The 15,744-nt window shown below is 45.2% G+C and overlaps 3 protein-coding genes across 3 annotated transcripts; all 3 read left to right on the forward strand.

Annotated features, from left to right (window-relative positions):
* Window positions 1-410: 410 nt before the first annotated feature.
* Window positions 411-1,960, forward strand: LOC119647586 (mucin-5B-like; the record flags this gene model as incomplete). The annotated part of the gene is made up of 3 exons (XM_038048595.1): window positions 411-420; window positions 519-589; window positions 647-1,960. Coding segments are annotated over exons 1-3 (1,395 nt in total), but the record flags the coding sequence as incomplete, so codon positions are not given.
* On the forward strand, window positions 1,935-2,587 carry LOC119649813 (peritrophin-1-like). The gene has a single exon (XM_038052144.1). The coding sequence runs from the start codon at window positions 2,009-2,011 to the stop codon at window positions 2,519-2,521; it is 513 nt and encodes a 170-aa protein (XP_037908072.1). The 5' UTR covers window positions 1,935-2,008; the 3' UTR covers window positions 2,522-2,587.
* Window positions 2,588-5,673: 3,086 nt separating this feature from the next.
* Window positions 5,674-15,679, forward strand: LOC119647587 (chitin-binding domain protein cbd-1-like). Its single transcript, XM_038048596.1, has 7 exons — window positions 5,674-5,790; window positions 6,151-6,386; window positions 13,604-13,804; window positions 13,877-14,305; window positions 14,362-14,958; window positions 15,021-15,398; window positions 15,464-15,679. The coding sequence occupies exons 1-7, from the start codon at window positions 5,784-5,786 to the stop codon at window positions 15,677-15,679; spliced, it is 2,064 nt and encodes a 687-aa protein (XP_037904524.1). The 5' UTR covers window positions 5,674-5,783.
* The last annotated feature ends 65 nt before the right edge of the window (window positions 15,680-15,744 follow it).

The following is a 15,744-nucleotide window of genomic DNA, read 5'->3' on the forward strand; positions in this document are numbered from 1 at the left end:
CCGGATTCCATGCCTCATTGGTCACTGTGATGTCCAGTTCCGTAAAGTTTTCCAGTAAGATTGAGCCGCTAATATTTCTCGCAGCATAGACCCTGCTCTTGGAAAATAACCCTCGGTTACACCCGCCAGTATATCTGGCCTCCCCATCTCGAAGTGAGTTGAGATAGTTGAGAAAGAGGCAAAATTACTAAGCGAAATTTACTAAGACTGTTATCAACTGGGTTTATCTTTATCTGAAATATTTACTTAAGAAAGTGAATCTTTATATCTTTTCTGATAATTGCCACGAAACGCAAATCATGCGTTACATGAATGGAGATTTAATCTGAAAACTCATTAATAAGTTCTAGTAAGTTGGCCGGAACGGTTTGAATTAACACGAATTAACGAAGAATCCCTCATACCAGGAAATGGAGAAAGGTATAATTTAGATAAAGTCTAGCTCTAAGATTTCAGGGTTCCAGATTTATACTGTTTATCTGGAAAACAAATTAAACAATCAATTTAAATGTTTTCAGTAAACTTTTTGATAGCTTTCCTGGGATTATTACTGGCGATTTCGTATCATGTCTACGGAGCTCGAATATCTGTGAGTACATAAAACAATATCTAGATATGAGTCACGGTGGTTTCTTTATAATTATAGGTTATAAATGAAGAAAAATTATCTAAAGGGGGTCAATGCGACCCCCATGTGAACCCATTCAAAACGACTTTCATCCCTCATCCCAGTGATTGCTCCAAATTCTTCATGTGCCAATTTGGCAGGAGCCATGAAACCAAGTGCCCTGTTGGACTGCATTTTAATATAGAGTCATCCAAATGTGATTACCCCGCGCTTGCTAAATGTAAATTGATCCCCAGCGGTTCAGCTGCACCACCAATATGTCCGATGTTTGGTTTTGAAACGAAAGGAATCCCGAAGATTTGTTCAAAATACATTGAATGTGTTCATGGCCGCCCTTATGTGAGATCTTGTCCTGCGTCTCTTTTCTGGAGTGAAACGGGAAAACGTTGTGATTACGCTCACAAATCAGAGTGCATGAAGGGCAACAGTGTGGTATCACCCGGAGGAGACGAAAATGAAGTGACTTATACTCCCGATTGTCCACATGTGCTTGATAAGGACTCATTTGTTGCACATCCAAGTGATTGCACCAAATACTTCCAATGCTGGAATGGAAATGCTTTTGTTAGGCACTGCCCCTCAGGACTTCATTGGAACGCTGTAACCAATCGTTGTGACTGGCCTTTCAGAGCTAATTGTTCGGAAACTACATCAACAACTACAGCAACCGAACCTACTGACAATCCTACAACTGAGTCGACTGGATCACCTGTAATAGATACCACACAAGAACCCGGTGAAGAAACGACAACTGATTCATCAACCACTGAAATATCAACTTCTCCTCCTAAGCCACCAGCAACCGACGCTCCAGGAACTGAAACACCAGGATCAGAGGCACCGGGAACTGAAACAACAGAAGAACCAGGAGTTGATGCACCAGGAATTGGGGAACCAGAAACTGAAGCACCAGAAACTGAAGCACCAGAAACAGAAACACCGGAGACTGAAGCACCAGAAACTGAAGCACCTGGAACAGAAGCCCCAGAAACAGAAGTACCAGGAACTGAAACTGAAATACCCGGAACTGAAGCCACAGAAACAGAAGAACCAGAAACTGAAACACCTGAAACCGAAAGACCAGGAACTGCAGCACCTGGAACTGAAGCCCCAGAAACTGAAGCACCAGAAACGGAAGTATCAGTACCTGAAGTACCAGCAACAGAACTACCAGAAACTGAAGCACCAGAAACTGAAGCACCAGGAACAGATGCACCAGCAACTGAGGTTCCTACCTCGACAACTGACCCACGAATAAACGTTTCTATCCCTACCTTTTCAACTTCCCCTCCGCTTTCACATCAAACAAACAGTCTCCTAAAAGCTCCACAAATATCTCTGAGTTTTGTGCAAAGTAGGTTCTGCCCTCCCGAAACGGACATGAAACCTTCTGTAAAATTCCGTGATGCTGAGAATTCTTCTCAGTACTATGAATGCGAAAATGGAGCTCCGCAACTTCGTCAATGCGCAGAAGGACAAGAGTGGAGTGAAATCCTCCAAGACTGCGATTGGCCTAGTTCAACTGAATCAGCCAAAATTACGTCAAGAGCGCGCTTCATCAGCGTGGGCTGTACAAGCTTCTTGCTACGTTTAGGAAGCACCAAGATTTTCGTATCATGTCCTAGTGGACTGTTTTGGAACCAGAATGTGTTAGCTTGTGATGCGTTCGCAAATGCTGACTGCCTAAGTGAACGACAGACGTCCTTTAATATCTGTCCTAACCCGAGTGATCAGCAACATATCCCCGATTCTGTCAGGTTTGCGAATCCGAATAACTGTCGAAAATTTGTTCAATGTAAGGACGGTTTCGCCTATCATTTGGAATGTCCAGCAGGATTGCTTTGGAACAATGAATTAGGACATTGCGATTGGCCTGAATACGTAAGCTGTTAGGCTACTTTGATGAAAGCTAGCTCGGTAACGTCCGGGCATAATTAATAAAGGTTCCTTTCAATCAGATAGTACTCGTATTGCATTTTTTTCTTTGGAAGACTAAGTAGATGAAAAGTCCTTTACTTAAGAAACCGATACTTGGATATCAGCAAAGGATCCTGGGTTACCCTTAAAGGTCAGCCTTTAATGAGTCGCTTACAGTACGGAAAGTAACGCCCCCGAGGTGCTCGGGTAAGTAGTTCTGACCCCCTAGCTGACAGTATACCTGTGTCCTAAGTAGTAGCCTTGAGAAAGCCTCCCGGTGAAGAGCAAACCGCGAATGACCGGTACACGCCAGGACACACTGGAAGTCCCCGGAATGGTCGACAGCTCTTTGTCGACGTTGATGAGGTGATGTGAGCCTAGCTTTGCTAAGGTGGTAGTTGTGACGTGTACCAGAAGCCAGCCTCTTCTGGACCCTGATCGGATAGGGTGCATTGCCCCGGTGTTAGCAGACTGCGTTGACCCGTGCGAGCGCTGATTCGTGCGTGAATTCCAGGATCAGACAAACGGACGTTGGGCCTCAGGGAACTGGGCTAGGGGTTTGGTCCCGGAGGGTACATCCGCTCAATTGCACACGATGCACGGGGGAATTTACCATGGAGAATAAACCGAAATTAGCAAAAAAATCGACGAAATAGGAAGGAAGAGGTGAGTGCGATTGGCCGCAGTCAAAAACGCGTCGTTCACCGGAGCAATCAGCGAGAGGGGCAGCGAGAGCTGATATACCCCATATGACACCGGGACGCCCAAATAAAGAGGAAGCCTTACCAAGTGACGCGACTGACCGCACGACGACGGATAAACGGCGGCCGGAAACCCTGGCCGAAATCGAGGAAAATTGGAAATTTTCACGATCCCCGGGTCGTAAAAATGGGGAAAAATGCACAATCGTCGTATTGCTGGGGGCGATACCTCGTTCGAACGGGGAAGCGGCCCAGATTCAGGAAAAGCAAAAGTTCTTGCATTACGCTTCCGGAAACTCGAGATATCGCGGAAAAACGGCGGCCGAAAATCTAGGGAAATTGAAAATTGCCACGACCCCCGGGTCGCAAAAATGGGTAAAAATGCAAAATCGTCGGATTGCTGTGGGCGATACCTCGTTCGAACGGGGAAGCGTCCCAGATTCAGGAAAAGCAGAAATTTCAACGCTACGCTTCCGGAAACGTGAGATATCGAGGAAAAACGGCGGCCGGAAAACCTGGCCGAAATCGAGGAAAATTGAAAATTTCCACGACCCCCGGGTCGCAGAAATGGGCAAAAATGCAAAATCATCCGATTGCTGTGGACGATACCTCGTTCGAACGGAGAAGCGTCCCAGATTCAAGAAAAGCATAAATTCCAACGGCGGCCGGAAAGCCTGGCCGAAATCGAGGAAAAGTTAAAATTTCCACGACCCTCGGGTCGCGAAAACGGGCAAAAGTTCAAAATCGTCGGATTGCTGTGGGCGATACCTCGTTGGAACGGGGAAGCGTCCCAGATTCAGGAAAAGTAAAAATTCCAACGCTACGTTTACGGAAACGCGAGATATCGTGGAAAAACGGCGCCCGAAAAGCCTTCCCGAAGTCGAGGAAAATTGAAAATTTCCACGACCCCCGGGTCGCAAAAATGGGCAAAAATGCAAAATCGTCGGATTCCTGTGGGCGATACCTCGTTGGAACGGGGAAGCGTCCCAGATTCAGGAAAACCAAAAATTCCGACGCTACGTTTACGGAAACGAGAGATATCGCGGAAAAACGGTGGCTGGAAAATCGAGGAAAATTGAAAATTGCCACGACCCCCGGGTCGCAAAAATGGGTAAAAATGCAAAATCGTCGGATTGCTGTGGGCGATACCTCGTTCGAACGGGGAAGCGTCCCAAATTCAGGAAAACCAAGAGGTCCAAAGCTGGGCTTTCGGGAGCGTGTAATGCTTTCCATCGCACAGTGCGCCCATATTGGTCCCCTCTAACCCCGCGTCCCCGAAGATTTCCTGGCCCCTACAAGTGAGTATTGGCTCCGGAAGTTTCTGAAATAGATGGGTTAGTTGGACGCCTTTTTCCGAGCTAGAGTGACTAGCGCCTGCTCTTCTGGTTCCTCCTATCTTCGCTCCTTACATAATGGAAATTCCCTCCTTTTTGTGTTCGGGTTTGGGTTTCTTGGATCCATTAGTTGGATGAACCTACTTCCAGCCTGGTACTGCGCACTACTGACCTGTCCGAGCCTATAACTGAAGCATAATGAAGCCAGGTTACCGCCCCGTAGTAAGGAGCTGCTGTTTTTATAAATATTCAATTTCTGCCTCATGAGGTGTTTCCTGCGCTTACAAATGAAACCAACGTTTTTCCGATTTGCTCCCTTCTTCTCTGCTAGCGTCAATGGCAGCGTTGATCCAAGAGTCTGAGAAATTACCGGGTTCTCGGGGATCATTAAGGTGCTGGTTTGTTTCCTGATTAAGGGCGGTATGACTGGAATTTTAAAGGTCCCAATTCAAAAGAGAATTCTTAGATGCACAAGGCTCCATTTCTTCCATTCAATGGTGGGACCTTTGGTCCTTTTGGAAGGGCCACCCCCTCCCCGTCCCCTCTCTCGTGCCACGAGTATACTACTAGGTGTAGCTTGGACGTTTGTGCAAAGCGAATAAAGACGACGTAAAAAACAGCCCAGTTACTAGCTTTTCGCATCGGAACCCTATTTTCTTGTAACAGATTCTCCTCTCCTCCTTGATTTTTCCTCTGTTATCACCGCTCCAGTGCCTAATTGATAAAAATTGTTTAACATTTAAATACCAACCAGTGCTACTTGTAATATCAATTTAAAGTGGAATTGTCGGTGCTGCACGGTATCGAACATGCTGTAAATTTGACAAGTTCCAACCACTACATTGATTTTCGTTTAAATTTGATGAGCCCAGGGATGACAAATTCCTAAATTAACTAATTTTTCGCGTCCAAACAAGCTATAATATTATGTATCTAGATGTACTTTGAGATATCTTTTTTATTTGCTGCTGGAAAAAAATTCAGGTGATAAAACAAACAAGGAAGAGGAACTTTCTCTATTTTCCGTGGGGCTGAAAAGTCTGCGTTGGATATAAAAAGCAAGAGGTTGGTGGTCAGCGTAAGTTAGAAGCATTTCAGAAGGTGGACCACGAACAAGCTCTGAGGAACTTGCTTTTCATTTGTTTTTATAAAAATTGACAAATCTGCAGATTTAAGGGATACGAAAGGATATACGTGGATAATATGAAAGGTGAGAAGAGTCCCTGTGGTTTGTAATGAGTGTTGGGTGACCATTCAAGACTATAAGGACAAAGACGAGGTGTCAGTTAAAAAGTGGATGACATTCAGTGATATACGAACGTGCATTGTGATGACTCTGCTGCAATTTAATACGAATTAAAGGACATTTCGGGACACACGATACTGAGGCTTGCTTTTGTAATAGATCGGAGCGACAACAGGAAATAAAATCGACCCCCATTTTCATCGCAACGTCCCTACATGCAATCTTACTTTTTCGAATCCTTTAAATTTTTTCTTGGGGCTATAATTCATATCCTTTTTTTGGAACATCTGCGTTTCCTATAAAATACTCCTTTCATATTTTCAGGACTTATTTTTGCGGTGTTACTGGGCACCGCATTTGCAACTGTTCCCAGATGCACTAAGCCAGGTCTCACTACTCATGTGACTGATTGTCGGAAATACATTCAATGCACGGAGGATTTAAGACCTGTCGAAAAGGCATGTCCTGAAGGTTTGGAATTCAACCCGACATTGGAGAAATGTGACTGGCCAAGGGGATTTTGTACGGTTCAAGGAAAGCGACCAGTTGAACATGTGATGGTAAGTCTAGATTCTAGTAATAGTCCCTGAAAAGATAAAACACTCAATTATTTGAAAAATGAGTGAGACCCGGACCGTTTTCATAGACTTCCTAAGAGGTCTGACAGTTTCGAAAACCATTCATGTGTTCTTAAAGAAGACTTGAAAGGACAACTGCAAAGTGGGCATTTGGTATTGTCGTTTGTGAACAGTTTTATATTTTAGGAAAGCCACGAGTCCTTAGAATCGTGACTAGGAGTTGACATCCACACCTACCACTCTTGTTCTATTCTAAGCTAAAAGAAACCTTGTAGCTCCCCAAATGATCACAACTTCATCCCTTTTTCTTCCAAATTCTTTTCTAAATAACAAGGTTTTCCAACGTTGTGTCCTTTCCTGAATAAAAGTCATGTCCTTGGCGATTAGTCTTCCAAACAGGACAATCCAGGCTAAGCACGTGTTGCCCTATCAAATTACTTACATTTTGTGCTAACTTTCATCGCAGCCTAAGCAGCGAGTTGGTCCTATTTGTCATATATTAGATTCCTCTTTAGGTCTTACCAAATACTAGCACTAAGTGCCAAGCATTTAGGCTTGGACGATCCTTCCTACTTAAAAGATAAAGGGGCGCTGGTGGTGGTGGCCGGTGGTAGGTTAATGAGAGAACCCGTCAAGGACTCCTCGCAATATGGAACACGTCTGCAAATTGGTATATTTCTGCATGGTTTAAACCAGACTGTACAAGTGTCTCAGGACATCAAATTTCTTTGATTTCCCGAGCGAGTGGACATAGTTAAGAAAGTAAACCTATTTCCGCTCAATGTTGCTTCGGGGAGGGGTAAAATGCATTTACGCACAAAGGCCAGGATTCCTGTCTCAGACGAACTACAAGTTAAATCACCCAAAACACCACCCTAGACCGTCCAGGAATCTGCCCCGAAACCGTTTGGCACATTACCTCAGGCTAGGCCTATTCATTATTGAAGCAAAACCCCGTGGATTCAGGGCATCTCTCCTATCCATTTCCATCTTTTTCGTCTTCAGAATGTCTGCAGCATGGCCTCAATTGAGGTGTCCAGCGACCTAAGACTCCCTTTCATCGAAAAGTGATGGCGATGGCACTCCCACCTTCTGTAGAATAAAAGAGTGTGGTAGGGATCATACATCAGGTCCTTGCAGTAAATATAGTTGGGCAATCGTGATTTTCCGATTGTGTGCAGACAAGATTGAAAATACTCATGTCGGTTGTACAGCTGGGTTAGGTAATAGTTAACCCCACGGCCGAACGTCTTTTATGAGATGCTCGATTCTATTTTCCAAGATTGCTGCCATGCGCAAAGATTATGGGCTCTCTCTTCACATGCGGCAGGTTTTATTTGCCTCTCCTTTCTAGAGGTATATAAGCCTCTGCTTAGCAGCTTGGCAAGCGATCGGAATAACTCTCGCTAGCACCATTACTGCTGGCTCCGAGACGGCGAATGAAGCTCGCAGAGCCCCTTGTCTTTGTATTTGCGTTAGGCGCTTATGGTGCATTTCCTTACTGAAAGAGTCAGCCCATATTTTGGAACCATAAAATGGGACCAAGTGAACCGCGTTCATCAGCAAGTGACGACCGCTGGATAAGGAACCTCGGTCAATGGACATCAGCCGAAAAATTGTAGACCTTCTACTCGCAGCCTTGCCTACGTTTTTTGCAAATCTGCTTGAAGAAGCTAATGTTCTTGTCTATCGCAATGCCCAGGTATTTCACTATATGCTTCGATAAAACCGTGGTTTCACCAACCTGAATAGGGAGGACTATGAAAACCCTCTCCTTAGTCAGCTCAGCGCCTTCGATTTTCTCCAGAACCAGAGAGAATCCATGCTCAGCCATTCATTTACTTACTCGTTGCATCACCATTCCCAGTGTGCGCTGAGTCTACTAAATCAGGCATATGGTAATCAGTGCCGTAACATACCCCGCGTCGCCAACCAGATGCGATTCATCAGGCATCTTGAGTTCTAGGAAACTATCGTATAAAGTATTTCAAAGGCCCGAACCAACGATAGATCCATGAGCCGCCCCGATGTTCCCTTCATTCTGCGCTGTCCTTCCCGGGTCTCCAAAAGTAGGGCACGATCCTTTTAATAGCCCCTCAACATCCAAAATAGATAGCCTTAGAACGGAAACGATTTTCCAGGGTCTCAGCATGCCGCACCACCTCACAAAATTAAATGCGTTTTTTTACGTCGAGGGTCAAAAGGAGCACCACTCGCTGACGCTTGGATCACTTCCTCAATCGAATCAATTGTGGATTTCCCCGCTCTTAAACTATATTGTGTTGATGAGTAGTCTTTTATAGCGCATATTATGTCAGTCAATCGTGGCTTGATGAGCTTCTTAAGTAGCTTCCCCGATGTGTCCAACATACTGAGCGGACGATACGATAGCGGTGCCTTCGGGTCGCCATTGTCCTTGCTTTTTAGCACAAGTCTCGCAACCTTTCAGCGAGAAGGAAAAACACCTACTGAAATGAACCGAGTAGCCAGTCCGGCTAGTACTTATATACGAGTTTCAACACTTCGCTGGGAACACTGTCGAGTCCTGGTGCTTTTTTTGTCCTTTATGGCAAAGACCGCTTTCTCTAGTTCCTTTGCAGTGAAGATTAGGTATTCCTCGGTACTCACTCCTTCATCCACAGCGGATGAGATGGACTATCTTTCTCAATTCCGATATTGCTGGCCTAGGTATGTCCTGAGCCATCTTAAGGGCCTCTTTTAGTTTCACGCCTTGCTTTAGATAACCTAAGTGTCATTTAGAGATCTGGAGGCCAATGTTGGCATTGGCTCCACTTTTTGACGCCCCAACTTCTCCCCTGTTGTGTGGAATCACATGGCAGATGTGCCTCCGCCCGGGGGGCCAGTTTTTGTGCGGTATGGGGTCTTTGTATAGATAGGTCACACATTAAAAAAGGGCGACAACTACTACCCAAGAATAAATGACGATTGAATCGTCCTAGAAAGAAATGGCGCAGAACAGCAGAGGAAAAGCAGTTTCTCAGGTACACCCAGAGCCAACTCAAACACGGTGACCAAATTTGATCACCTTGTTTACAAATTATAAGCCTCTAAATTTTCCCTTACGAAAAAGACCTGACAAAGCATACACCCCCCCAACTTTGGTGCTTAACCCTCATTAGCCACTTTTTTACCGGACATCCAAACATTTTAGTCGCTGACACTTCAGCATTCCGGTCACAGGCGATTTTTTGGCAATCGCTGTGTCCCAGAAAGATGACAAACATCATACACTTTGACATTGTAGAGCCGCAGCTACAATTATTGCCTGACGATATTTGATCAGTTTACGCTGTGGCCTGAGAAAAAATCTTTGAAGGACATCACAGCGCCGTGGAACGTTGGCATCGGACGCTGAAGGTAGTTATTCTAGCCTCCGTCCAGATCATAGGCCTCGGTTCCCATTATATTTGGCGACCCGCAAGAAGTTTGCTGCAACACTGCTGATCTGGCGCATGAGGGGGACCTACAACTCACCGGTGACCTGGTCCTCAACAAAAGAAAAACAGTCTTAAAGAAATTGGAATTAGCGGCTGGTAGTCATCTAGTCACACGCAACTACTGATCAACCTCGAAGTCTGCACCCATGTTCTTGTTAGGGCTGATGCCACCCGGAATCCACTGCTAAGTTCCTCGAGCATGGAGGTGGCGCATTCAATCTGGATGTCGGTGGTAGGCTCAAAATATCCTCCATGGATAGGATGAAGAATTTTTTCCAGGAAACAGACGGTCCCGGAAGGTGGGAAGAACGAAGGGTCAAGCCAAGTATACTGAAAACTTGACTGAGTACGTCGACATAATGAAGGGCTAAACGCAAGTTGCTATCAAAGGTCACCCCGGGATTTTTGTCAGACTCGGTCGCTGTTAAAAGTTAATAATGATGGTAATAAATGCTATGTTTACTAGGGGAATCAGCGGCAGAAAATAGTTAGTTATGAGTAGGATAAGAAGGGAGCCTAAGGGGACCCCAGATAAAGAAAGGAAGAAGTCGAGACAAAACCATGTAAGGAGATGGGAGAGCGGCCGAAGCTCTTCTATTGGTCAAGGACTTCTTGGTAAAGGTAGTGTACTCAAGATAGTTAGTGACCGTTGAACGCTTCGATTGGAATCCGAGCAACACTACAAACAGTTTTTAACCCCACCTTTTTTCGATTTCATCTGTTTTGTTGCTTATTCGACACGAAGGCTCTAGGGATTTCACGTGAGTAGTGTAGTGAGTGTAGGCATAATCTTATGGCAGTCTTCGAGCGCTGATTAATTTGAAGACCAGAATCAAAACTCCGCTGTGACTGGCACAACGTTAGCAGTTCATACTGAGTCTAGGCTCAGTATTCATACTGGTGGATGGAAGGCCTACCTGAAGCCTCTACTGTAGTTCCCGAGCTGAACAGCACAACTCTACGACTGAGCCCACGAAAAATACTGCTTCCCTTCCCCACAAGTTGACCCTGAGGGTTGAAAACGCAGTAGTAGTATAAATTGACGCAAGATGATCCCAGAGAATTGGTAGTAAAATTGTAGCAACAACGGGAGAAGCGTGCGAGGAACGGGAAGTGCGGACAATTTTCCACACTCAAATTAGCCTTCAATCTCGCTCCAATAGTCGACCTAAAACATGTTTCTTTTTGCGGAATCTTACCGATCATCCCCTTCTTCCACTTTCCCAGTAGATTCCCAAGGTTTTCGAATGAATGGAAGGATGCAGCTCTGCAAAGATTGGTGGAGCTGTGATGAACAATTCAATGGGGAGAGCTTCAAGCCCAGCTACTTACCGAAATTTTCGGGGATACTGGAACTCAAACGTATTATATCCGGCCCCACTCCTAGTGACAATCAGAGACACAAGTTCTCTATACTCCTCGATACGCCTCCATGTGCCAGAAGTCAGCCAGATCCCATGGGGCCCCTTCAGGATATGGCCAGGAGTTTCGTTTGGACCGGAGAGAAAGGCAAATTTGGTGGTTGGCTAGTGCTCATCAATCTTCTCCGGCGAGTTCTTCAAGATGTCTGCCGTCCAATCAGCAAGATAGTTTTGCCTTTATTAAACGCGGCCGATTCCCTTAAGGGAAGCTCTTCACCATTGCGAGAGGATGGGGACATGACACCTAAGTGAAGACAAGCGACCACCAGGACTGATGCCACCGCCTATCCTATCTCTCACGTTTAGAACAAAACTCCCAATGATCGCGGTGTGGCTGATCTAATGAAAGGTATTTTGAGACAGAATTGACCTTATGGCAAGTTCTGTGCTCGAATGATATGGCACCAAGGATGAGGCCGCAAGCCTACCAGGATGGTCCTCAAAATTTCATTTTGCTATCACATGTTCGAGCAGGTATTTTTAGCGCCCTCCTTCTTATTGAGATCTCACATTACGATCGTAATGTCACCTTTAGGAAGACTTTCCTGGACTGCTTCAAGTGCCTTCCAGAAAGCCTCCTTCTCCTTTGTATCGAGAGTCTCCGTTGGTGCGTAACACGGCACAATTTAAATGTTCCTCCATCCTTGACCGGATGTTCCTCCATCCTTGACCGGAAAGTAGTAGTTAATATTTAGTCCGACACCAGGTCGCAAGGTAAGAAAGCGTGCCTGGCGGATGAACCAAGCATTAATCCAAAACCGGATCCGCGATTGCTTCCCGCAAGATTGCCGGAATGCAACAGCACTATACCGTAGAAAGGAGAGGAGTGGTCCCTACAGCTTCTTTCAACCCCAGAATACCCAGTTAGTGCCGTTGAAATTCTTGGTTAAGTTGAAGCGAGTGAGCATTCCGAGAAGCCTCGATACCGTTGGGTGCGCACATTCTAAAATCCAATCATCAACCGGACGCAATCAAAAGGCTATAGCCAAAAAAGTAGTCCAACTCCGAGGAGTGGCAGTCGTTTCCGAAGCATAATTAATTTTGAGATTTGTTACCAAATTTCTGTCCCTTTCAGTCGTCAGTAAAGCAGGGGATAATTTGAGTGGATCCTATAGCCTGCACCTTACAAGGGAATCATTACCCCGGCCTGGTACCGATTTTCCATCTTAATAGGAAGTACCATTAGTCAGAATGGGGTTGGTCTTCGTTTCGTCCTTGAGACACGAAGGTATTGCACGGCCATTCAGGCTATAGTGACCCTTCCCTCCTTCTCTTTCGAACGGACTAGTTACCGTCTATGCTGGAGTTACGTTGACTTAGTATGGTTAATTTGATCCACGGTCCTGGAATGGGGCTCAGCACTTTTGTTGACATCCAGCTAATCCAGACAGTGGAAGTTCAAGCCCGTAATTTGCCCCCATTTGTCTTGCACTAACCCATCCCATGGGTGGTTACAAGTACTATAAAAGGGCTGTTGGTTCCAAGCCGCTAAAAGGGCTGGTAGTCAGTTAGCTCCAAACCCCATTAGAATTTGATTCGGGAAAGTCAAAATATTTAAAAAATTCTAATCCTCTAGGGTCATTCCTCTGGCCTGCAACCTAGCCGAATTCCTGGGAGCACTTAAGTTTTGCTGAGCCGTTCCGCTTGTCCTCTGATGGACGAGGAGAGTAATCGTTCTAAGCCTCTCCAATCTTGTGGTTCCTACCTACTTTACAAAAAGCTTCACGCCCTGTAGTATAGCAGTAGCCTAGTAACCAGCTTGAAATAAAACTTAGGGTCTTGTGATAAAGCAGTCCTCACAGCGTGGAGAAAATTTGACTTAACCAATTACCCGCTCACTACCGTTACTTTCTGGGTTAGTGTTTTCAAACAAGACCACTTGGCTCCGATAGTTTAGGCTGCAAATGAAAACTAAGTCGTCTCCATGTGAGCCTTCTTCGATGCCGCCTGGGGTCGTCCTAAGGTGCGCACCATTTTGGTTTACTTTCAGCTCCTCAGCACCTGAGAAAATACCTACCTGTCATCATTGGCACAACTCGAGGGTTGTGGTTTGTACGGAGGTGATATGCCCCAATAAGGTTTAGCCAGAGGTGCTTTACCTGAAGGCATGGTCTCGCCCTGGGAAGGTTTTTCTCCGCCTGGGTAGAAGCAAATTGCTAAGCTAGATGAGAGCGCTTCACTAATTAAAAGAGCGAGGTATTTTTTAATCAAAAGAATTACCGAGAAGCCATCAGGAAAACCGAATTTCCTTCGATTCCAACACAATTTTTAGGAAACAGATCCATTTTTGATACAAAACTTTCTCCTTATTTATTTACAGAGTTGTCACGGTCTATCGGATAGCGCCTATTATCCTGACTATGCGGATAACTGTCGTTCGTTTTACTATTGCGACAAGGGCGTGCCTAAGGTTGGACAGTGCGGCGATGGAAAACTGTTTGACAAGACTACCAGACAGTGTACTGACGAACATGAAGTCAAGTGTCAGCCGTTTGAGGATGCTACCAAATCTCTGGAACTGGTAAATGAGAGGACCTTTTTTATATGTTATATTGCCTCAACGCAGGGCTCACTCTTTTCTCTTCTTATCCAGGATTGCTCTTCGAAAAAGCCCTCATCCCCATTGGGTAACATCGAAGAAAACTGCAAGTCCTACTATCACTGCGTCAACGGAGCTACAGTTAAAACCTATTGTGAAGGGTCTCTAATCTATAGTTCAGCCACTGGAAAATGTGAATGGCCAACTAATACCAAGTGCAACCGTGATCCACCAGTTATTCGTGGCAGATCCTTTGCTTACGATGATGACTTCCCCGAGGGAATTTGTAGTGGTGTTCAAAGTGAGCACGTTATTGGACCTAATCGAAACCGAAATTGTGCCTCATATTTTGTTTGTCGTGACGATGCCGTTGTTGAGGAGTTCTGTGGAGGACAATTGGTATTCAACTCAGATCTGGGTGTTTGCGATTTTCCGGAGAATGTCAAACGTTGCAAACTTATCAGCAACCTTGACAGAATTTTGGTATGCCTCAATCTCTGGCTTTACTTATGTTCATACTAAACTTTAAATTCATCTAGGACTGCTCCGGTAAACACAGGACTATACATGAGCATCCAACTGACTGTTCAACCTACTTGACCTGCATTTTGGGCCAACCTCTTCTAAGTCGGTGTCTCCTAGGAGAAAGGTTCGACGCCCAGCAGAAGCGATGTATTCCAGACCCAGACCGAACTTGTAAAGCTACCAATCGTCAGATCGAGACAGTGGAGGCCCTTGCCGCAGTACATGCTTCTAAGAATGACTTGGAGATGGGCGAGCAAAGGATTCCAAACATGGCAAACGGATGTAAATCGTACTTTGACTGCTCCAAGGGAACTTGTCAGGAAGAATACTGTGAAGCTGGATTGGCTTTTGATTATGAGACTGACAGCTGCGAGCCCGAGGATTCGGTATTCTGCGAAAATGCATTTCCGGCTGGTTTGATCCAAGCACGAGCATATCTACCAAAATGTAAGCTAATAGGAGGGGATGCATGGCACCCAGATGAGAAAGATTGTACCAAATTTTCTGTCTGCAATAACGGTCGGAAGGTTCAGCGTCAGTGCCACTATGGACAACGTTTTGACAAGAAAACTTTGAGGTGTTCTCCCGATAATGGAGTTTGCATGACTAAGGTATGTTCTGGTGCCGTTTTGACATCTATCAAACGCGGTTTAAACTCTGGTTTTTGGTATAGGCATGCGGTCAAACTCCTCACGGTCGCCGCGTAGCAGACTCTAGTGATTGTCGCAATTATTTGGAATGTCTGAATGGCGAACTTAAGGAAAATTCTTGTCCCCAAGGAATGTACTACGAGTCCTCCAAGGAACAGTGTGTTATCAATAGTGGTCAATGTCAAGTTGGACAAAAAACCGAATTCAACTGTGGAGTCCTTACTAATGGTCTCTTTGCTCCGGATGACAGCAACTGCGTTAACTTCTATGTTTGCATTAATGGTGACCTGAAGAAGATGGCTTGTCCTGATGGTCAGTATTTCCATGCATCAAACCTCCAGTGTACAAGTGATGATGGAACATGTTCAAAAGTGGTGAAGGCTCCTGTGGCTGCTGTCAAAGTGAGTTTCTAAAACTGTAATCTGGGGTCAAATTTTGCTTATTCCTTCGTTTTGTCAATCCCCAGGGGAACTGTGGCCAACATTCTAACGGTGCAAGAATCAAAAATACATTGGACTGTACGCGGTATTCGATTTGTGTCAATGGAGAGATTCTACCACAAAAATGTCCTGAAGGACAGTACTTCAGCGTGAATCATGGAGTTTGTATTTTGAATGATGGATCATGCGGTTCAAAGCAAGAAGTAGCGAAACCAGCACCATCCCAGACGGTAATTATTTAGGCTCCTTATATTTTGGAAAAAGTAGCTTTGAAGCTGATATCCTTTCCTCCTTTGAAATCATACCG

The sequence above is a fragment of the Hermetia illucens genome, chromosome 2 (assembly GCF_905115235.1).
Source record: "Hermetia illucens chromosome 2, iHerIll2.2.curated.20191125, whole genome shotgun sequence".
In the NCBI taxonomy this organism is placed as follows: domain Eukaryota; kingdom Metazoa; phylum Arthropoda; class Insecta; order Diptera; family Stratiomyidae; genus Hermetia; species Hermetia illucens.